Source organism: Megalops cyprinoides, chromosome 21 (assembly GCF_013368585.1).
Source record: "Megalops cyprinoides isolate fMegCyp1 chromosome 21, fMegCyp1.pri, whole genome shotgun sequence".
NCBI lineage: Eukaryota > Metazoa > Chordata > Actinopteri > Elopiformes > Megalopidae > Megalops > Megalops cyprinoides.
This window is the reverse complement of record NC_050603.1, coordinates 1,250,001-1,270,000: the sequence shown is the minus strand read 5'-3', so window position 1 is coordinate 1,270,000 and position 20,000 is coordinate 1,250,001. Positions and strand designations below refer to the sequence as shown.

At 48.0% G+C, this 20,000-nt stretch overlaps 2 protein-coding genes across 2 annotated transcripts in view; one reads left to right on the top strand and one right to left on the bottom strand.

Annotated features, from left to right (window-relative positions):
• The first annotated feature begins 8,031 nt into the window (after positions 1–8,031).
• sgo1 (shugoshin 1) lies at positions 8,032–13,783 on the top strand. Its single transcript, XM_036516064.1, has 10 exons — positions 8,032–8,100; positions 8,646–8,800; positions 8,976–9,175; positions 9,263–9,327; positions 9,560–9,636; positions 9,768–10,631; positions 10,728–10,856; positions 11,641–11,808; positions 13,070–13,253; positions 13,648–13,783. The coding sequence occupies exons 2-10, from the start codon at positions 8,656–8,658 to the stop codon at positions 13,781–13,783; spliced, it is 1,968 nt and encodes a 655-aa protein (XP_036371957.1). The 5' UTR covers positions 8,032–8,100; positions 8,646–8,655.
• A 1,298-nt stretch (positions 13,784–15,081) lies between these two features.
• The window catches only part of kat2b (K(lysine) acetyltransferase 2B), a 13,525-nt gene continuing 8,606 nt past the window's right edge, over positions 15,082–20,000 (bottom strand). The window contains exons 11-18 of the mRNA XM_036555268.1: positions 19,721–19,847; positions 18,630–18,740; positions 18,132–18,275; positions 17,796–17,910; positions 17,404–17,434; positions 16,772–16,835; positions 16,595–16,679; positions 15,082–16,132 (exon numbers count right to left, since the gene is read on the bottom strand). Of these exons, the coding sequence (XP_036411161.1) occupies positions 15,939–16,132; positions 16,595–16,679; positions 16,772–16,835; positions 17,404–17,434; positions 17,796–17,910; positions 18,132–18,275; positions 18,630–18,740; positions 19,721–19,847 (871 nt within the window). The 3' untranslated portion in view covers positions 15,082–15,938. The remainder of the gene's footprint in view (positions 16,133–16,594; positions 16,680–16,771; positions 16,836–17,403; positions 17,435–17,795; positions 17,911–18,131; positions 18,276–18,629; positions 18,741–19,720; positions 19,848–20,000) is intronic.

Below are 20,000 nucleotides of genomic sequence, written 5' to 3'. Positions count from 1 at the left end.
CAAATGGAGAAGTCCCATGGGGCTTACAGGTAAAACAGCCGCGCCCCACCCAGGCCCTCAGTGCTCAGGGCACAAGCTCAGCGTCTTAACCGCCATGATCTGCTGCCACAGTGGAGAGGGCAAGCCACGACCGGTCCCTCTGATGGAGGGTGTGGCTGTTGATTTTCTGCGCTGGAACATACAGAAAGGCGTGGCCGTGATGTCGTTGGGTTCGAACCTCCTGCAAAGAGAGGCCGTGTGAGGTGAGTATGTTTTTGGCAGAACCGCCCCCCCTGGACCGGGTCTGCTGGACCCGGCCGACCCGAAACCGAGTCCCATCCCTTCTCGTCCCGTGTTTGCCTTGGGGGTGATTACATGCTTTGAGTTATTATTTTATTATGCTAAATTGCGCGTTGGGTTCATAATATTTTCCACATTAAAGCAGGAGTGCGTTGGGCTCCCTGGCATGAGGTGCAGGGCAGATTAATTCTAATGCGTTGCATGTGGGTCTGCGGGGGCCGCGCTCTGACCTGGAACGATCCCGAAAAACGCCCCCTTTTCCGCCTAACCTGCCAGTCCACGTGAGCGCGCGGGGCCTATAGATGCTGTCCTGCCCTGTGAGGGGGTGACCCCCCCCCCCGGGGTTCACACCGTCCCGCCCCCATCACTGCAGCCTGTCCTGCTCTCATTACCTGCTAATGAGAGACCTTATCACTGCTGGGGGCGCTGCCCTCACCCCACCCCCGGGAAACCTTTAAGCCATTGTATTTAGGGAACAGCCTGTGGTTAATTGTACACAGCTAGTTGGCTTAATTAATGAAGCCATGGAGAACTGACCGGAACTTTCCTCCAGGAGCTGAGTTGGAGTTTGACTGCTGAGAGCCACTGAGAGTCAGACATACCATAATAATTCTAATTCTGCAGCAACGGGGAAGACCAGTGTGGGGGAGTCATGAGGTCATGACCTGTAGACCTGTATGCCTAAATATCCAAATATATTTGGATTAGATTAGATTTGGATCCAAATATTAGTAACACAGTAATACCACAGTTACTGCTGCTACCATTGATTACATTATATGGGTTTACAATCATTTAGCAGATGCCTTTATTCAAAACAACTTCCAGCACTATAGAACATGAGTGTATCCATTAAAGTTGAAAGAGCAACAGTGTCAGACCGGTGAGTGTGAGCATAACACTATTCAAACCCGGGTAGACAAGGGCAGACATTATTACTGCTACTAGTGAGGGAGAGTAACATCTCACATGTCAGAGTAACATCTCACATGTTAGTCTGGCAGAGAGCTGAGGATCAAATCCCACAGTGCACCTCTCTGCATATTGATCACAGAGAATGGTGTTAATTGGGAGGTTAATTCTTGCTTGTGCAGAAATGTTGAGTCTGTATAAATTTCCACAACAAATAGGCAAGGCGGGCAATGCAATGGAGCTGCCAGGCAAACAGCGGTCAAATTCACTCGCGATTTTCGAGTCTACCAGCTCAATCCCGCAGTCAGTCAATTAAAAGGACAGCTGGCGTTGCTCCACAGTGTAAGTCTGTTCAATGGTTCATTGAGCAACAGAGTCAGCTCCGGACTGTGGATGCATGCCGACAGACGCTTATCGGCTCATTTGGATTCATGAGTCAGGGGTGGCAACAAAACGGTTTGTGGAACAGAACTTCCCTGTCCAGATCAATGATACGCACAGAAGCTTCAGAAATGCTGTTGCCTTGCTGTGACGGACACAGAAAATAAAGCAGAAGAAAAGAAAGAATCTAAACACTGGAAAACGTGCAAGGCGTGTGTGTGGTGCTGTGGAAGGGTCACAGGCCTCTTTAGACTGCTGTACACTGCATGGAGTCACAGCCACTGACCTCCTGACCTTTTCTTAGAGGAGGACACGTCCAATCAGCACACAGAGTGACCTGTGCCAGGCCAGAGGAGAGGACCACATTAAACTGAACGTTTTCACCTGTCTCTGATCTGCCCCTCATTGATCTTTAATGGTATCTCTTCTCTCTGTCTGCATTGTTCTCTCTGGCTCTGTTCCTCGTAATGTGTATGGCATTCTGAATCCCTCCATGGCAGTCCCAGTGAAAAAGGTCGTCGCTGGAAATAAATCTTTTGTTGATCGATCGCCAGTCTTCGGCATTACTCTCTGTCTGTCTCTCTGCTTGCACACACACACACACACACACACACATACACATACACACGCACACACACTGGAAGGGGAGGTCTCTGCATTCACATGCTGTTTAGACAGGACACTTTGGGTGGAGGGATGCTCCTGGAAGACCATCCTATGGCGTTTTTGAGCAGGCACTGACTCAGACGCTTTTGGTGTAAAGGTCTCGCCCCTCTCTCCTCAGCCCGGCTGAAGGGTAATGAAGCCCTGGGACACGTTTCTGTGATCCAGCCGCGGGTCACAGATAGCATCTTAATGGGCTCGTCAGAGTCCCGCTATCGCTGGGCCGCCAGGTGACAGGTGAGGCGCGGGATGTGCAGGTCTGATGGACGCGATTACGGCAGACGGGAGAGGGGCGCTGCATTATAAGAAGGCCACAGCGCCCCCTTGTGCTGGATGGACAGAGTGACTCCTGTAGAATGTTTCACCCTTCAGGGTCAGTCCTCCAGCAGATCCATACTGCCTCACTGCTGCCCCCAGAGGCAGGAGGCCACACTGCATGTCTGCTTTCTGCTCACACTGTCTTTAGCACCACGGGGAACTGTCCATTGCCCTGTAACGTTACTCCAAATATGGAAACAGGAAATACACACATGAAGCCATTACAGGTTCAAAACCTGGTTCCATAGCTAAGAGCTTCTGTTCTCGGACTTTGGCCAAGTCCCTTTGTGAATATTCATATAGATGAAAAGTCAGAGCATTTTTAGTTTCAGAATTTCTTTGCTGTTACCTTGCATGACCAGAGGTCCAATGCAAAGCGCATCCAGAGAAAGTCCTGGGCGAGTTTTTAATGAAAAAGTGTTATTAATGTCTCTGTTATGTCTCCGTGAGCGGTTTTTGTCCGCATTCAGACAGTGCGCATATCAAGGTCACTAATTCAGCACTCACAATGAGGCCGCGGCGGCCTCCCTTAATCTGATTGGCCGGCGGGTGAGGAACGTGCGCAGGGATTTCATTTGACGCGTCCGTGCAGGTGGCGTCTGCCACAGGGGTCAGAGCGAAATTGCTTTTCTCTGGAAACAATTACTCCAGGAATACAAGGTATTATAGCCAAATGAAAACATAATGCCAGAGATGATTTCAAACTTTTCAGGGGCTGATTGAGGGGGCGGGCGGCACCCGGCGCAGGCAGACAGGTGAGGCGAGGCGTCGCCAACTCTGTGAGCACGGCGTTCAGAACCCCTGGGGTTCAGCGCAGGATTACCCCTCCAAACTCCTTTCACACCACAGTGGATCACCACCCTGTGTGGAACAGAATGCTATCATCATACTTCTCTGCATTTTTTTGTTGTTGTTGCATATCTTGGGGTAGCAGTGTGGTGTAATGAGGAGCAGGGCTTGTAACTGAAAAGTTACAGGTTCAATTCCCTGCTGCTGCACCGCTGTGGTACCTTTGGCTCTTATCCCACAGCTGCCTCAGTAAATATCCAGTGGCATAAATGGGTAACATGGAGAAAACCTGTAACCTGTGTAACTTCCTGCAGTCTCTTCCATCAAACCTGCAGAGTCTGTACATACAGATGCTTCCGTTGGCGCGGTTACGCACTTTGCATCCCCTTGAAGATGGCTGCCCCGAAGCGTATTGCTATACGTTAGGAAATTAGAAAATGGACAGTTTCATGAATGCAGAATCACCTGCGTCAGAACTCATCGCCTCGAGCAGTCAAGCTCTTCCAAATTTATTTCTGGAGAAGAATGTCTCACACAGGGGGGAGAGGGAGAGGGGGGGAAGGGGGATGGAGTTTACCTGGCGACTCCGGCACCAGCTGCTGTCTGCGAGGTTCTTGGCGACCGACTTTCAGAGCCCTGACTGCAAGGCCATCAGAGCACTGCGCTGCTACCACACAGATGCAGCAGGGATTAATGCAGGCATGCAGCAGCTGCCACACACCTGCAGCTGGGATTAATGCAGGCATGCAGCAGCTGCCACACACCTGCAGCAGGGATTAGTGCAGGCATGCAGCAGCTACCACACACCTGCAGCAGGGATTAGTGCAGGCATGCAGCAGCTACCACACACCCGCAGCAGGGATTAATGCAGGCATGCAGGTACCACACACCTGCAGCAGGGATTAATGCAGGCATGCAGCTACCACACACCCGCAGCAGGGATTAATGCAGGCATGCAGCAGCTACCACACACCTGCACACACATGCACGCACACACACACACACACACACACACACACACACACACACACACACACACACACACACAGCACCACACACATACACACTCAGACTCACACATTTTGAGTTGTGCTAATAATATAATTGTGTGGAAATAACAAAATTCAAATAAAATTTACAGCTAATAATTCTGTGTAACTGAGTAAGGCACTGAAGTCATTTTCAGCGACTGATAAAATTTAGTCATTTTTACCCTTACAAATAACATTTACAGTATATGCATGAATAGGTCCTTGAAATCAGGCGTGACCCAAAACAGAGATTAAAATCAGCAGGAACATGTAAATGCGGAGGAATGAAAGTCTGACGAAGAGATCGGGGTGCTCGGCCACTCCTGGCTCATCGCTGGCCTGGGATACGGTTTACCACAGTTACACTGCACTTTACTGCTGCATCCAGCTGAGTGCAGGAGAATCCCAGAGTCTGTGACTCCGCTGTGGGTCCCTGTAGCCAGCTATTTCATGGCTTTATAACTGTCTGTGTGAATAAGGGCTTCCTAATGCCAGCGTGAAATTGACTTTGAACTAATATCCAAACACTTGGCCTGCGCCGCGCTCCCTGGAAACCATCCCAGTCCCTCTGGATTTAATCTGATCGCGTTTCGGGTCGACCCATTTTCACACAGGCCCGGCTCGGCCCTGCCCTCCACCCAAAATACTGAGCCGCAATTTACTTTACAGAGCCTTAATAACCGAGTAATAAGCCAGTATTTAAGACAGTAATTACTCTCTCCTCTCGCCATCACTCCAGCGCTCTGGCTGTCTGCCTTTCCCTCTCTCTCATATCTGCTTCATTTCTCCGTTTGTCTCTGTCTGTTTGCCTGACTGTACTGTATCGCAGCTGCACTTTATTTCACATCTCAGAATAAGGGCTACTAATGTAATAAAAAAATGGTAACACTGTAATGTGAAGATTTCAGTGGCTTGTTGCACAGAAATAGAGAATAGTAACAGTTACACTGAAATGAAATATCACAGCTGTAGGAAAGGGTTACCTTTACTTAGAGCAGATACAAGTACCTACTATGCATCTGTAAGTTTAGACATGATCAACTTAATACATTAAATCACTATGTAACAACATTATTTTCATAGCTAATTACAGTTGCAGTTACTACACGCTTACCCAGGCCCTGAAATTGCTGCCTGACATTGTAGCCATGGATGTTCACAAAAGGCAGCATTGTCATTTCAACAGTGGGGCTGTTACACAGTCGCAGGCATCACAGAAACCTGAAATGCGACAGGCTGAGTATCTGACAGGGCATTTTGTGCTTGAAAGGGCTTTGTATGGGGGAAGAAGGATGGAAGAAAAACGTGTCTAAAAAAAAACCTTTTCCCGACAGGTTGTCTGAGGGGGTGGCCTGCCACAGTGTGAAAAACAAGCACAAAGCTCGTTAGTGCTTATTATTCCAACAGACTCATTTCAATAACTCCAAAAACGGCAACTGTTTCATCACTTACACAGATGTGCTCCACTCACACCATGTCATTAGTGGAAGTCCCTGTAATCTTTTTTATTTTACATGTACTGTAACCTAACATTGCACACTTACAAGGACTTTTTAAGTGTCAGTTTCTTTCACTTACATGCCATTCAACTAATGTGTTAATCTGTCAGATATTAATTGCAAGTGTTTTAAAATAAAGCCATCTCTCATCCAATCACCATCTCCTCTTCATTTACATCTCTCTTCTCAAGTTTCTACATCTTCTCTTCATCCCTTCTTCTCTGTAAATCCTTCTCCCCTCCTGCCTCCCCTTTCTGTTCTCCCTCTGGCCTCTGTGCCTCCCTCTCTCTCCTTCTCTGTGCTCTGCATCTGTGACCTCCACAGGAGAGGACTGTACATTTAACTGCAAACGCTTCAGGTCTGGAGGGCTCTTATGCGCTGCACACCTCCACATCCTCCTCCAAACGCTGTGAGCCTGAAACACAGGGGGGCTGATGGATTCTATTTATGTCATATTGCTTTGGGCGAGGATCCAGGAGCACTGAAGTGCCTCTGTTTCTCATTGAACCTAAACAAAGACTCATTCCCACTGCACCACTGATTCTGGCATGAAACCGCCATGTCACCACTGCAGCCCACGAGCTGATCGCTGCAGCTGAACTGTCGCTTTTGGAGCTCTGCAGACGTTAAACTGCATGCATCTCGCGAGCAGATAAAGGTGGCGATGACGCGGTTGGCGTCTCTGCAGCGCAGGACCTCGCCCGTCCCGAGGGGAGGGTATTCAGATTCAGGGCTATTTAAATCCACGCAGTAATGATTTCCCCCCGTCTGCGTGACTCATTCTCCCGGTGATTTAACAGGGTTTTAAAGTAGATCCTACACTCAGCCACCACTAGAGGGGACTAAAGGGAAGTGTGGCAAAAGTAGACTAGTCCGAGCGAACAAATTTAAATAAATGTTGCAATTTTGAGAAGTGTGGGAAAGAGTGCTAACAAGGGGGCTGTGTATGCAAAATGGACGAAACATTTTCTCTGACGTCTAATTCATTCCTCCTCTACGTCAGAATTCAATCAAAACAGCTGAGATTTAGATAGTGGAATGTATCTCCGGTTGCGTTTCATTAGTGTGTATGGAAACATGGAAGTTTTACGTAAAAAAACAACTTTAGGAAGTGATGACAACTCGGAGCCGGCATTCACAGTGTCACTACTTTATTATGTGTACGGCTTTCTCCTACGTCCTCAGAGACCTTAAAGCACAGTGACACGGAAAATTCCTTTGAAAAAGTTGTAAATCGGAGAGTCACCTTTGATCAAACTTGTTTGGAAAATTGTATTAGACACAAAAGTCCTTTCTCAACTTCTAAGTTTTTACTGCCACCTGCCGGTCCCACTTGTTATCGGATTGACAGTGTGTTCAGCATTAATTTAGACTCGTGAGTTTAAACGCAAAACATTTCTGACTAACTGGGTTTCTGCTGATGTTTGTATGTTTTGCAAAATATTATCGACATTGTCTGAAATTGCAATATTGCCTGAAATTGCAGTACTGTTATTTCAGGGAACAAATCATTGAGTCGCCTAAGAACGTAATCAGCTAGTGCATTGTAATCAAGCATCCAGCGAGTTAAACCAGACACTTTGGTCTTCGGTTCAGATCTTCGCCCCCCAGACCCAACGCCTCCGTGTTCCGCGTACTGCTGCGAAGACCTTTTCGGCTATAATTTCCATTCACATCAAAGTGTCATAAAACAGTTCATAATTATTAATCTCGCACAATGTTTGAGCGCACTGGGAAAGCCCACATTATCTGCAGTTCTCATAAAGTTGATTAAATGGGTACGCTAACGATAATGAGATTTCCGCACAGGTACCACGACACCAGCTAGCAACATATTGAGTTATATATCTTCACAATTAAGATCATAAGATTAAATAGACTTTCAGGATCAAATTAATCAATGATTCTGCGATATGGTTCAAGGGACTCCATCCCCCAATCCACGGTTACGCTGTCTCGGCTTTCACATCATAGCCCCGGGTACCTCCCATCACGGCTGATTCAGGATCAGTTCTTCCTCGCACATCCAAAATCAGCGGGCCGGAAATGACCTAACGTAACAGGGAAGTGGCGTCACATTTACACGTTTCCCGTATTGCAGGCAGCCAATCAGGGCCCGCAGCGCACAATTCGAATGTAAACGTGAGAGAAAAGCGAGGAAATGCGTCCTGTGGGATCGTGAAAAAGTGTCTAAAACTACAATCTGCTGATCGCATATTAACAAAAAGGTAAGATGATTGCCAAATCTTGAAAAGAAAACAACCTTAACTCGTAGAGTTCAGTTATCGGTCAGGAGGTAGCTAGCTAGCATTTAGAAAAGGACCTCGCTTCTCACTGAGTGACGGCTGTAATTTTTAAATTAGCCAATCTAGCTAACGGTAGCTGCTAGCGATGTCCAGTTAAATTGGCTAACGAACTGGTTTGCTCAGTTCCAGCATGCGAAACAGCGACATTGTACACAGCTGAACTAGCTAGCTAGCAGGCAGCGTTGTGTTCTATGGATAGCCGGGCAGATCGCAACTGAATGCGTTTTTTGTTGTAGGGTATACAGGTAGACTGGGTAGCTAGTTACCTGGCTAAGTAAATAGCCGGATGCCAGGGGAACACAGCTAAACAAAAACAGCTTATTTAATACACTTGTATAGCTAACTGTAAATCTCATTTTTCTGGCAACCTAACGTTGATATCCAGAAATATAGGCTAGCTAGCCAGCTTGTTCTTTGTTGTGAGTGACGGGGTCGTGACAGTGAGGATGACCCCCGCTTGTCGCCAGGGTCACCGCCATGGTGAGGGAGCGGGGGCAGAAGAAGTCCTTCCAGCAGAGCCTGGAGGACATCAAGGAGCGGATGAAGGAGAAGAGGAGCAAACGCCTGAACCGGGCCAGCACCGCGGGCAGGGGGCGGTCCAAGATCAACACCCAGATCAGCAGTGAGAACTTACATTAACTGTGTTACTAACGTTACGCGGTATTACATTTTCACGACACTACATGGGTTTCTGTCGTGTGTAATGTTTCCCTGCTGTTCTGTAACGCCGCTGCTGTTATTGCCTGCATAACTAATGTAGAGCCGCCGTTTGCCATTTTTGTTTCCTCTCGTTGCAGATAACAACAAGGCGTTCATTCTGAAAAATGTGCAGATCAATAACAAGGCGCTGGCGTTGGCGCTGGAGGAGGAGAAGGCGAAGGTGCGGCAGGCGCAGGGCGTCATCCTGCAGATGAAGCGGGAGCAGCAGGCGCTGATGCTGCACCTCCTCATGCTGAGGAGGAGGCTGCAGGAGCGCCAGCGGCTGGCCAACGCGCCGGTAAACACCCGCCGATTCTCTCTGTGATGGGAGGGGGGAGTACTTTAAAATGATACTAAATGATGTTCTAATTTTATTTTGGTTTAGAGTATGCCTCAAGAGTCGGACTCTGTGCACCCAGCACCTTCTCACATGCTGAGTTCTCCTGCCAGGTAAACTAATCCAGGAGATCATTACTATGAATGATGTCACTCCCTGTTCTGACCACCGGGACCGTATCAGTGACATCATGTGACTCATTACATATTGGTCATCATCATTGGCTGAGGTTGCTAGTGGGAGAAGGGGTTAATGTCAACCTTTTGCGCAACAATTTCTAGATCAGATTTGTTTGTTTGGAATAACCATCCTGAAAAAATTTGCCCATGCGTGGATTTCCTTCAGGGTCACTCCCAGCTATGACCTGGAGCCTGCTGGAATCGACTTGCGCTTTGAGGAGCCGGCACATCCCACAGTCAAAGGTACGTGTGTCAGCAAGGAAAATCTTTACTTTAACAGCAGTCTTCCATGGCCCGGAGCTTTGCATGGCTTGTTTTTGCTGTGTGTGTTTGCCCGGGATTGTGTTTTATAATTATGTAAACACCTATTACAGTGAAGCCGGCTGCTACAGGCTTGGCCTCCGAGGGTGTCGGTGATGGCGGTGACGGCGACTGGGGCAGGTTGCCAAGGACAGTGACAGCGAGGCGGCGGCGGGGTGAGGGCAGGAGAAGCTCCTCCCGGCGTCGCTCCTTCTGTGAGAGAAGCAGCAGTGTGGTGTTGGAGGAGCCTCTGGCTGAGGCTGAGGGTGTCACGGCGCCGAGGGGCCAGCAGGGGGAGCTGGAGTTGAAGCTGGACCTGGAGGCCCTGCCGGGGGAGCTGGGGGCGGCACAGCAGTCGACCCCAGAGCCGCCGCCCAGAGCGCCACCGGTCAGGAAGCAGCAGGCAGCGCCGCGGGCCAAACCAGAGCGCGGCCGCAAGCCTGAGCGCGCCCCTCTGAAGAAGCCCTGGGACAACAGCAAGCCCCGGGCCCGCTCCAAGAGCCGGGACCGGGCCGGTACCAGGCAGAAACCCGGCCCGCCCGCAGAGAAGCTCAACACCTCCCTGGGCTTCAACGACACCTTTGACTTTGACTGCGAGGAGGCTGTCCACGTGACCCCGTTCCGGGCAGGCAGCCGGAACGCCGAGGAGGGCGAGCAGACGCCCCACGGGGCCACAGACCTGCCCGGGACCCGGGAGACCGGGCGTCCCAGCCCCCCAGTGGCCGTCTCAGACCCAGAGTCCAGCTCGCCCGAGGATGAGGACGACAGCCTCTACATCCCGAGCAAGAAGCGTAGACGGGGAGGGGCGAACAGGCCGAGGGCAGAGACCCCCCCTCGCAGGGCCCGGTCCAAGCGCAGGTCCGCCTTACAGGCCAGGCAGGCACAGGGCTGTGACCGCGCAAACCAAACGGTGTCGCCCAAACCGCCAGCCGCCCGCGGTGAGAATCCACGCCTTTGTGTCTGTACAGGTCATTCCTGCTGTGAAGGAAGCCTGCTCAGTGCACTCACCCATCTGTTTGTCTGTCTGTGGGCAGGACCCAAAGAGGAGGGGCGTGTCAAAGCTGCGTCTGCAGGCGTGGTTGTCGCTGTGTCCGACATCCCTGAGGCCCCCAGTCGAAGCCAGGCTCGGCGCGTTAGCGCACTGGATAAGGAGAACCTGCCAGGTAATGCACTGCATACTTCACCAGAGTAGCTGCACCACACCGGGCGTGGCGGAGGAGTCAGGGAATTTGAATTGTAACCAGAATGTTGCATGTTCTAATCCCAGCTGGGGCTCTGCTGTATCGTGCAGAGTTCTAAATCTCCAGTTCTTCATAACAAGGATACTGTGGACAACATGTGGAATAATGGGGCTGAGCATGTACATAATGTGACATGTAAGATAGGCAAGTTGTCCTGCTGAAAATGTTTTACACATTTGATTGAGGAATCTACTTGCGTCGGTCAATCAGTCAGATTTTTTGTGGCACAGCACGTTTATAGTTGAAGTGAAACTATGACTATTGTATGTTTTCCAGAGGGAAAAAATCAGTTTGAGACTAGAGGCAGTTTGGTGGCCAGAGGCATGTCTCAGTGGGCTTTGAAGGGCTGTGAGGACAGCCCCAGTAGATCTGGAACAGCCCTAAGCAGCCCTAAGCAGACTAATATGAATTAGGCTGTGATAGTGAGCGCCCCTGTGTCCCTACACTGATAATATGGGAAATGGACACAGTCCCAGTCTGTGCTGCCCAAGGCAGTTAGCCAATCTGCATCAGTAAATACACAGCTGTGGGAAAGGGTGTGTGAAAGGTGCGCAGTGTTGTCCTGGCTAAGGGAGCGTGCCCATGAGGTATTCCCATCCTGTGTCCCGGCGTAGTGTTTACACAGATATTTACACAGGTGCTTTCACATGTACGGGGCAGGGCTTGTGGAACGGGGTGGGAAACTGACTTGTTTTTGCCCCATCAGCCCCCACTCGTGCGGAGAGCGAGGCAGACACCGTCCCCGCCACCCTAGGGGTAGAGACGGGGGTCCCCCAGTCTGACAGCCCCCTATGCACATCTGATGACTACGCTTTCCACATCTCAGGAGAGGAGAACCGTACCCCTGTTACCATGGAGAAGAGGAGAGAGAAAGGTAGGGTCTTCATTTGAGGGTGTGAGGTGTCATCTGAACCCCAATCTCCGACATCACAGTAGGACCCTCCCACCTGTGGCCTATCAGCCTCACTTCACCTGACCTTAGTGCATGATGTCAGCTGGCCTCACTGCCACCTAAGGCTTTTCATTAGAGTGTGTGGAGAAACCAGACCAAACTGAAATAAGCAGCTCTGCCTGCACTTAGCACGTAGAAAGACCCATTAGTGCATCAGTGTGTTGTTTGAATGTGTCTAAACTGTCATTGTTTTGAAATGGAGTGACAGTCAGACAACAGAAAATTAGCAGGTGATAGATGAGAAGAGTCTTCCCTGGAGGAGCAGCCAGGGAAAGTAAGTGTTGATTATTGAAATGAGTGAATACACAGAAATAGAGCAGCCCTAGAGAAGTCCTCAGTCTTTTATCTTTGATGCGTAGAACAGGTCTAATCAGGAGGATATGTGGTTGTAGCCTGGCAACCGGGCCTATGAAATTTCTCCCATTTTTATTTTAGTCTTCCATATTTTCGTTCAATCGCTAAGCAGTAGTGCATGTAAGTGGGTTTAACTTGGATTCAGCGAACCGCTAAAGCTGTGAAACTTTACACTTTACCATGGTCACAAATATGTCAGTTATTTCATGTTTTAGGAAATAAAATGCCTCATGTACTTTTGAAGTACAAGGCGTTCTAATCCAATGGGGAAGGACAGATTTGTCTGGATGTGTTTGCTCTCTCTCTCTCCTGCTCTGGAGGTTCCCTGAGGTGCAGCTCCTCTGTCAGCCTCAGTTATTCTGTCGCTCAGTTATGGATCCTCCCGGTGCACCTATTTGCATGCGACTTTTTTAACATTCAAATAAACATGCACTAGTGCTACTACCACTGTCTGAGGGAGATGTGACTGGCCACAGTGCATTGCTGAGTACTGTTCTGAGCTCAGTTGGCTGGTCCGTGAACTGTTTTTTCATTTGTCCACATGTTTTCAGTGCAGATTGAGAATTGCGTTTAATGCTCTGAGCTAATTAATAATAAACGGACAGAAATGACCGGTTCTTCTCAGTGTGGTGTCTGGCTGCTTCTCTGGATGGTTTGTATCTCTCTTGCCACTTTGTGACACAGTTTTTGGCTGTTCACGTTTGTCGGTGAGCTCTTGTGTTCACCAGTATTTACACTGAGGGTTTGATTCACAGCTTTTCAGACTGCACACAAATAATTCCCACAATCCCTTTCTCTCTCTGCACCTGTGCTGCTTGTTTCCTGACAGGTGGGCTCTGGGTTCGGGCCCTTCGGGGGGCGAGTCCGTGTGATGTGACAAATCTCTCTTCTGCAGCGTTCCGGAAGTTCTCTGTTGGGCGGACACGCCCACCCAGCACAGGCTCCACCCCCAACCTCGCCCGCAGACGCCGCTGCACCATCAGCGTCGACTACAAGGAGCCCACGCTCAACGCGTAAGGGCTGACCCGGGATCAGTTTCAGCTTGTTCCATGTTAACAGTCAGGGATAAGACTAAAGCACTTTCAGCTGATTGTGGAACTAGTCAGACATGTTCATCCACAGGCAGCACTCTGAGCAGTTGAGAATTCTCAGTTCTCTTAAAGAAACAGTCTATTATAGTACAATCACAGTGTGATTTATAGACGTAAGATACGTCTGAGATGGGCTTTTGATTCAGTACAAGGGCTCAAATACATAATCTTCTGACTGTATGTCAGTGGGTCCTCCGGTGAAGGTGTGCTGACCCTGGACCAGCTGGATTACTCGCATGTCTATGGTTGGAATAGGAGTAGGGTATGACTGGCCTTGCCAGGAAACTGTGCTGAGTATTTTGCTTTTCTTTGGCAGGAAACTCCGGCGTGGGGACCGATTCACAGACACCATGTTCCTGCGCTCGCCGATCTTCAAGCAAAAATCCAGGAAGTCGATCAAGAACTCGCAGAACCTACAGAAATACAATGAGTCGTTTGTCGGGTGTCGCTGAGGGGACTCCGTCTGGCTCAGGGTTCGAGTTGGATCCATCTGTAGAGTCTGTCAGCACTGTGCGCCTCGCAGTTTTCACAGTGAGGCTGTAACATTGAGTGAATATTTAGATGTACGTTTTGCGTTTTACCACCTTTGTGAGAGATTTTTACCTGTAAATATATATATAATTTTACTTCTATGTGATCGAAGACCTCAGAGCAGTTCCGGTCTGTGAGAGCTCCACTGCGCTGGTACTGCGGTTAACCCTGGGGAGAGGAGGAGTGGAGTATTGGCCTCTGCTCGTGGATTTTTAAGAACTTCCGACTGTTGAGGCTCTACTGTTTTTAGCAGCTACTGTGCATTTACCAATTAAAAGCATTTTTTAAAGAAAGGTTTACACTGGTCATTTGCATTGCATTCCCATATTGATTATACTCTCTATGTAGCAGTACAACTGCTAGCATGGACTTCTTTTTGTTAAAATGTTTTAAGAAATGGTTTTCCTGCGGATGAGCTCATAGTGAAAATGGGTTCAAGGACACAGATGTAAACAGAACATTTTTTGGAAAATCACAAATGTTGACAGTAGTAAAGTGTGGAGTGGCTTGTGATCACATGGCCTTAGCGTATGAGCACAGCTGTACCTCTGCAAGGTGCAAGTTTGATGTGTTTTAGTAAGCTGCCCTGTAAAGTGTGAAACATACCTAAGCTGAAGGAAGTGGGATCTGGGGCCTGTTTTCATTTCTTAAAACTGTTTTTAGTGTTCCTGTAGATCATCCTGGACAGTCATGGAAAAAAAGCAATATAAAATGTGTTTCTTTAAGAAGGAATGGCAAATTACAGAATGTTTGCTTGTGAGAAAGGTCTTTCCTCAACAGCAGTCACCACAAATAAACCCCTTTCCTTTTTCTGCAGCTGTATTTTGGACTCGGCAGCTGTACAATCCGCTTTTCTTACTGCGGTGACCCCAGGAGCTCTGTCATCATCAGCTCATGACATGGCTGTGCTGTAGAGGTCAGCAAGTACCTTGAACACTGAGCCACCTGGAAGCCTCCTCAACAAATAACTTCACAAAAAAATCAGATTCATTTGAGTGTGTTCTGCTTGGTCTATTTTAATCATTCTATAAAATATGCTATATCTTTTAGAACCAAATGTAGAAAGGTCTTAAAATATCTTTTTTTCACATATTACAAAAGCCAGATCTTCCTAAATATTTAAAAGTACAAACATTTTACAAAACAACAAAACTACTAATTATTGCACAATCTTTTTTTTTTTTTCAAAATACAAATGTATCGATATTTATCTGCAGGGGAGACAATAAGACAGAATAAATTAAGACCTTTTCTTTGACATTATACTGACAATCCTGGAAAATTACAGCACATAAATAATTGTACGCTACATACTTAAATTAATAGGCAATAAAGCGTGCATTAGTTTTTTCTTGTTGAACACAATTATCAAGAAAATGCTATTCCTATTTTTTGCTGCATATTTGCCTTTATGATAAGTGCATTTTGTCTATCTGACAACAGGCCTTCGTTTTCAAGAAATGTCAGATTGTGGGTAAATTCCAAAAACGATGCCATCCGTCAGTTACAAAACAAAGAGAAACATGAGAAAATAAACATTTAAACACTGAAACAAACTTAAAAGCTGCTTTTTGAAAGAGCTGATAATCCTTCCAGACATGTTCAAAATATCTTTTTTTTGGCAGGTGGAACTCTCGGGTAACACACACACACACAACCTTTGACCGGTAAACACTGAGGGGCCCCTGGGACACCATGACATCACGCACACACACTACTGTGGGCCACTGAGCTCCAGCTGCATGCTGGGACCGCGGGCTGGCTGCTCTTTATCGCCTCCCAGTTCCGGCAGCATCCATCCAAAGCTCTGGCTGAAGCTAACGAGCTGGACGTTTAATCCCCTGTGAATCTGTGGGTCTGACGTTTGTTTTCCTGAGTTAACGGAGAGAGAGAGAAAATGGCGCATGCACACAGCTGCTTCCCACCACGTCCGTACTGCGTTCATCCTCAAAAAGAATATCCAACGTAATAAAAAAGCGTTTGAAAGGTTCTGCTAACACCCGGAGCTGGTGACTCTCCCCCCCCTGTGGGATCGGTTCCGGTTCTGGGTCCGTCCTCAGTCCCGGTTCCGGTCTGTTACTTGTCGATCAGCCCTGCCTCCTTGATCTTGGTGTAGAAGAACTTCTCCAGCAGGTTTGCGCACTTGTAGTACTTGCTTTCGGGCGGGTTGTACTCGCGGCAGTTGGTGAAGATGCGCTGCATGTCGGCCATGAACAGCTTCCTGGTGGTGTAGTAGCGGCTCTTCAGACGCTCACTCATGGTCTTCAGGTCTGCGGGAACACGAGGCTCACACTCAGCGTTACCGCGAAACGGTCATGCACGGTCGACTGCGGTTACACGTGGTCATTACAGGCTGGCCATTCAGAGTCACACTGCGATCACAGTGTGACTGCACTGCGGTTTTTCAGCATTACTTTATAGTGATTCAGTACTACAGTGCAATTAGAATGCAGTCATACAACATTACCATGAGAAAGTCAGTATCATTATGTGTTCACGCAGAGAGAGATAAGTGTGATTACTTGTTTATACCCATAAGGAAGAGAACATTATTCATGGACGTACCCACAAGAAAGAGCACTGATGAGCGTTATTTGTGTGTGCCCGTAAGACAGTGAATGTCAATGTGCATACCCATAAGAAAGAGATTACCATTGTGTCTACCCATAAGACAGTGAATATGACTATGCGTACCTATAAATGAATGTGTGTGCACATATCTGTGTACATACCCATGGGGAAGCGGATGACCTGGTAGTATCCGGGCGCATCCGTTTTCTTCACCGGCTCCATGAAGGGCCAGGCGTTCTGGTGGCTCTGTGAGAAACAGCAGCACAGGACGGTCAGTAAAGGTCAGCCTGTGGCGGCGTGGCGGTGCTGCTGGCCCTGACCGGCTCCGGGTCCCTCACCTTCACGTGCTGCAGAATGGTCTTCAGCGTGCTGTACAGCTGCTCCGGATCCTTCATCTCCCTCCTGCAACACCACGCAAACAGCAGCGTGAGACGGCAGCACCGAGCAGCGGAATCCGAACACTCTTACAACACAAAAACAACCCCTAACACTGCAGAATGGCTGGAAAAGCCAGACGGTAACTCACAGAAGCAATGAAGCTTCAGGGGTGGAAGTAACTTTTTGGTTTGCATAGCACTTTGGAGCCACAAATTATTTTGTTTGAATAGCAATTCCGGCGAAACTTCTGGCAACTTTCTTTAAATTAGCTTGTGTAACACTTAAACTGTCAGTAATCTCAGTGTTGTTACACAGAGAGAATGAAAATGTACATTCTGTTTATAATTGGCTCTTTTGCCTGAATTCATCTAATTTCATTCATTTCTGAATGAAATTCCACCATATCACAACAGACAGGCAATATGTTTAACTGAAGCACTTAAACTTTATCATCTATTTCCACCTCTAAAGCTTTACATTATATTACATCACCATGGGGACATGCTGCTTGAAAATGATTTAATGTCAGCAGCTTAGTCTGAAACAACATCAGGGAGTTTACAGAAACAGCTGATAAGAATACGAGACCCACCCTTTCCCAGCAGGTTTCCAGCCAGTTTCCCCTGCAAAAACAAACGGAATATTGCATTTCATCCTTTACAGAACGCCATATTTCAGACCTGCCTCATTCTGCCAGCCGTGCACTTAACTGAGATGAGTATGCAAGGACAGCCCATACCGGCACAGAGGAACAGAGCTTCTTACCAACCTATTACTTCTGGAATTAGGAATTTCAGCTGTGTCTGGTTGGGCAGCTGAACTGCCCGGTGTTTTTGATTGGTTGGCTATTGCGCATAAAATCATCTTTGGCTCAAAGCACTGTGGACAGAGGGCTTGACACATTGCTGGCAAGGGAGCCTGAGTTTTGAGGACTTTGCTGGATGGCATCGCCATAGTAACCTCAGGCACTCATGGGGTACGTACGTATTCCAGGGATACTCTCGATGGGTATCTGCCGGACGCCCTCCTTAAAACAGGAGAGTCCAGGATAGACCTTCCGAATCTGAGCCTGCTTCCTCTCTATCAGTTTCTTAATGATCTGAGAGAGGGGAGAGAGAGAGAGAGAGGGAGAGAGAGAGAGAGGGAGAGAGAGAGAGAGAGAGAGAGAGAGGGAGAGATAGGAGTCTGTTAGACAGGCTATAGCAGTGATGGCACTGTCAACAAGCAGCAACATAAAACCATTAAAACCATTAAACCATTAAAATACCTGTGTATTCGCCTAGGAAGAGTGTACGAACACACACACACACACACACACACCTCCTTCTGCTTTTTGATGATGACGGAGAACTCGGTGTAGGGGATGCTGGGGTTCAGCTCACACCCCATCAGTGTGGCCCCCTCGTAGTCTTTGATGTAGCCCACGTACTTGGCTTTGGGCACCTTGATGTCTTTGGAGAAGCCCTGGGAGCCAGTGACACACAGCATGAGACAGTGTACCAGGGTCAGCGGCGATGTACACTGGTCTGCTGTAGTGAGCTTATGAACAGATGTTTGCAGAACAGTTCCCAATTACACAAACTACTTTTGCATTTTTACCACAACTTCTGCAGGTGCAGAAATTAAAGAAAGACATTGCGTGAATCTAAAACGATTATCACTTAAATTCCTGTCTTTTAGTTGTGTCTGTTACAGTAAATAACCTCTCAGTCAACTCTAACAGTACATTATGTATAATATTACAGTGCTAATTTAGGCCAGCCAGCCCACAAGGAGGCCGACCCCATGCCGGACCCTCGAAGCCTGAAGCCCACTGACCTGCTTCTTGAAGTAGCCGATGGCGTACTCGTCAGCGTAGGTGAGGAAGTTGAGGATGTCGTGTTTGATGTGATACTCCTTCAGGTGGTTCATCAGGTGTGTGCCATAGCCCTGCCCAGAGGGATGGCATTCAGTGTTACACACAATGTTATGCTGAGGGACAGTAATGTGTGTGAAACAGCAGACTGGGAGACAGTGTCAAGTGAGACAAATGGACAATACTGTGAGCCTGTGGGACAGTATTTAATGTTACACACCAAGTGAGACTGTGGGTCAGTATTTAATGTTACACAGCAAGTGAGACTGTGGGTCAGTATTTAATGTTACACAGCAAGTGAGACTGTGGGTCAGTATGTCTTGTTAATGTTACACAAAATGTGAAAGCAGGGAACATTATTGACTGTTACACCACGCTGCACACTAAATGAAAAGTACTGCAATACTGCATATTGTCCTCTCCACTCAGAGGTACACAGAGGGGCACAATGTGCATTCAACCTCTTTATCCAGATTAACTGTGATGAAATAATCTGTGATCATTTCATTTTCAGGTAAAAAAACCTATAAACCATCTTAAAGACCACACATTCCTCAAACATTCTTAATTTCTCAGACTTTCTCAGATCTCCCTCTCTCTCTCTCACAAACACACACACACACACACACACACACGCCTATGGAGGCAAACTGTCAGTGTGACTCAGCACAACAGGAACCTCCTATTGGTACACACAGCATTGCTCCCAGCCAATCAGCTACCAGCTAGCACTTGGACTAAGAAGTCATTTAATCCTCTAGCCGATCAGTGACTCTGATGTGAGTGCTAACATGGATAGTGAATGCCTACAACCCTCCACTGGGCCCCACAACCTGGTCTGCCCAGCACTCAACTGACCAAACGGTCATGGGTTCAACACACTAACTATGCAAGCATGGGGTCTGACACGTTACTACGGTGGCCAGCTACGTGGTCACACTCCTACATAAACATTGGCAGTAGATCAGGTTGTCTGTCCACTGAACTGACAGTAAAAACTCTAAAATGATGTGCAACTAGAAGTACGTGGCCCGTAAAGGAGAGTTCTCTGTACCTTGACCTGCTCGTTGGAGGTGACAGCACAGAAGACGATCTCTGTGAAGCCCTGCGACGGAAACATCCGGAAACAGATGCCCCCAATCACCCGGCCATCTTTGATCAGTGACAGCGTTTTGTGCTTCCTGTTGAGAGAGGAAGTGCCCACATCAGAACCCAACACACAGATGTGTCCATATATACACACACATACACACACAAGCATGCACACACACACATACACACACACAGATGTGTCCATATATACACACACACACACACATACACAGAGACACACA

Coding starts and splice junctions, on each gene's coding strand:
- sgo1 (XM_036516064.1), top strand. CDS start 8,656: ATGGTGAGGGAGCGGGGGCAGAAGAAGTCCTTCCAGCAGAGCCTGGAG. Junction 8,801..8,975: donor GATCAACACCCAGATCAGCA/GTGAGAACTTAC, acceptor CTCTCGTTGCAG/ATAACAACAAGGCGTTCATT. Junction 9,328..9,559: donor ATGCTGAGTTCTCCTGCCAG/GTAAACTAATCC, acceptor GATTTCCTTCAG/GGTCACTCCCAGCTATGACC.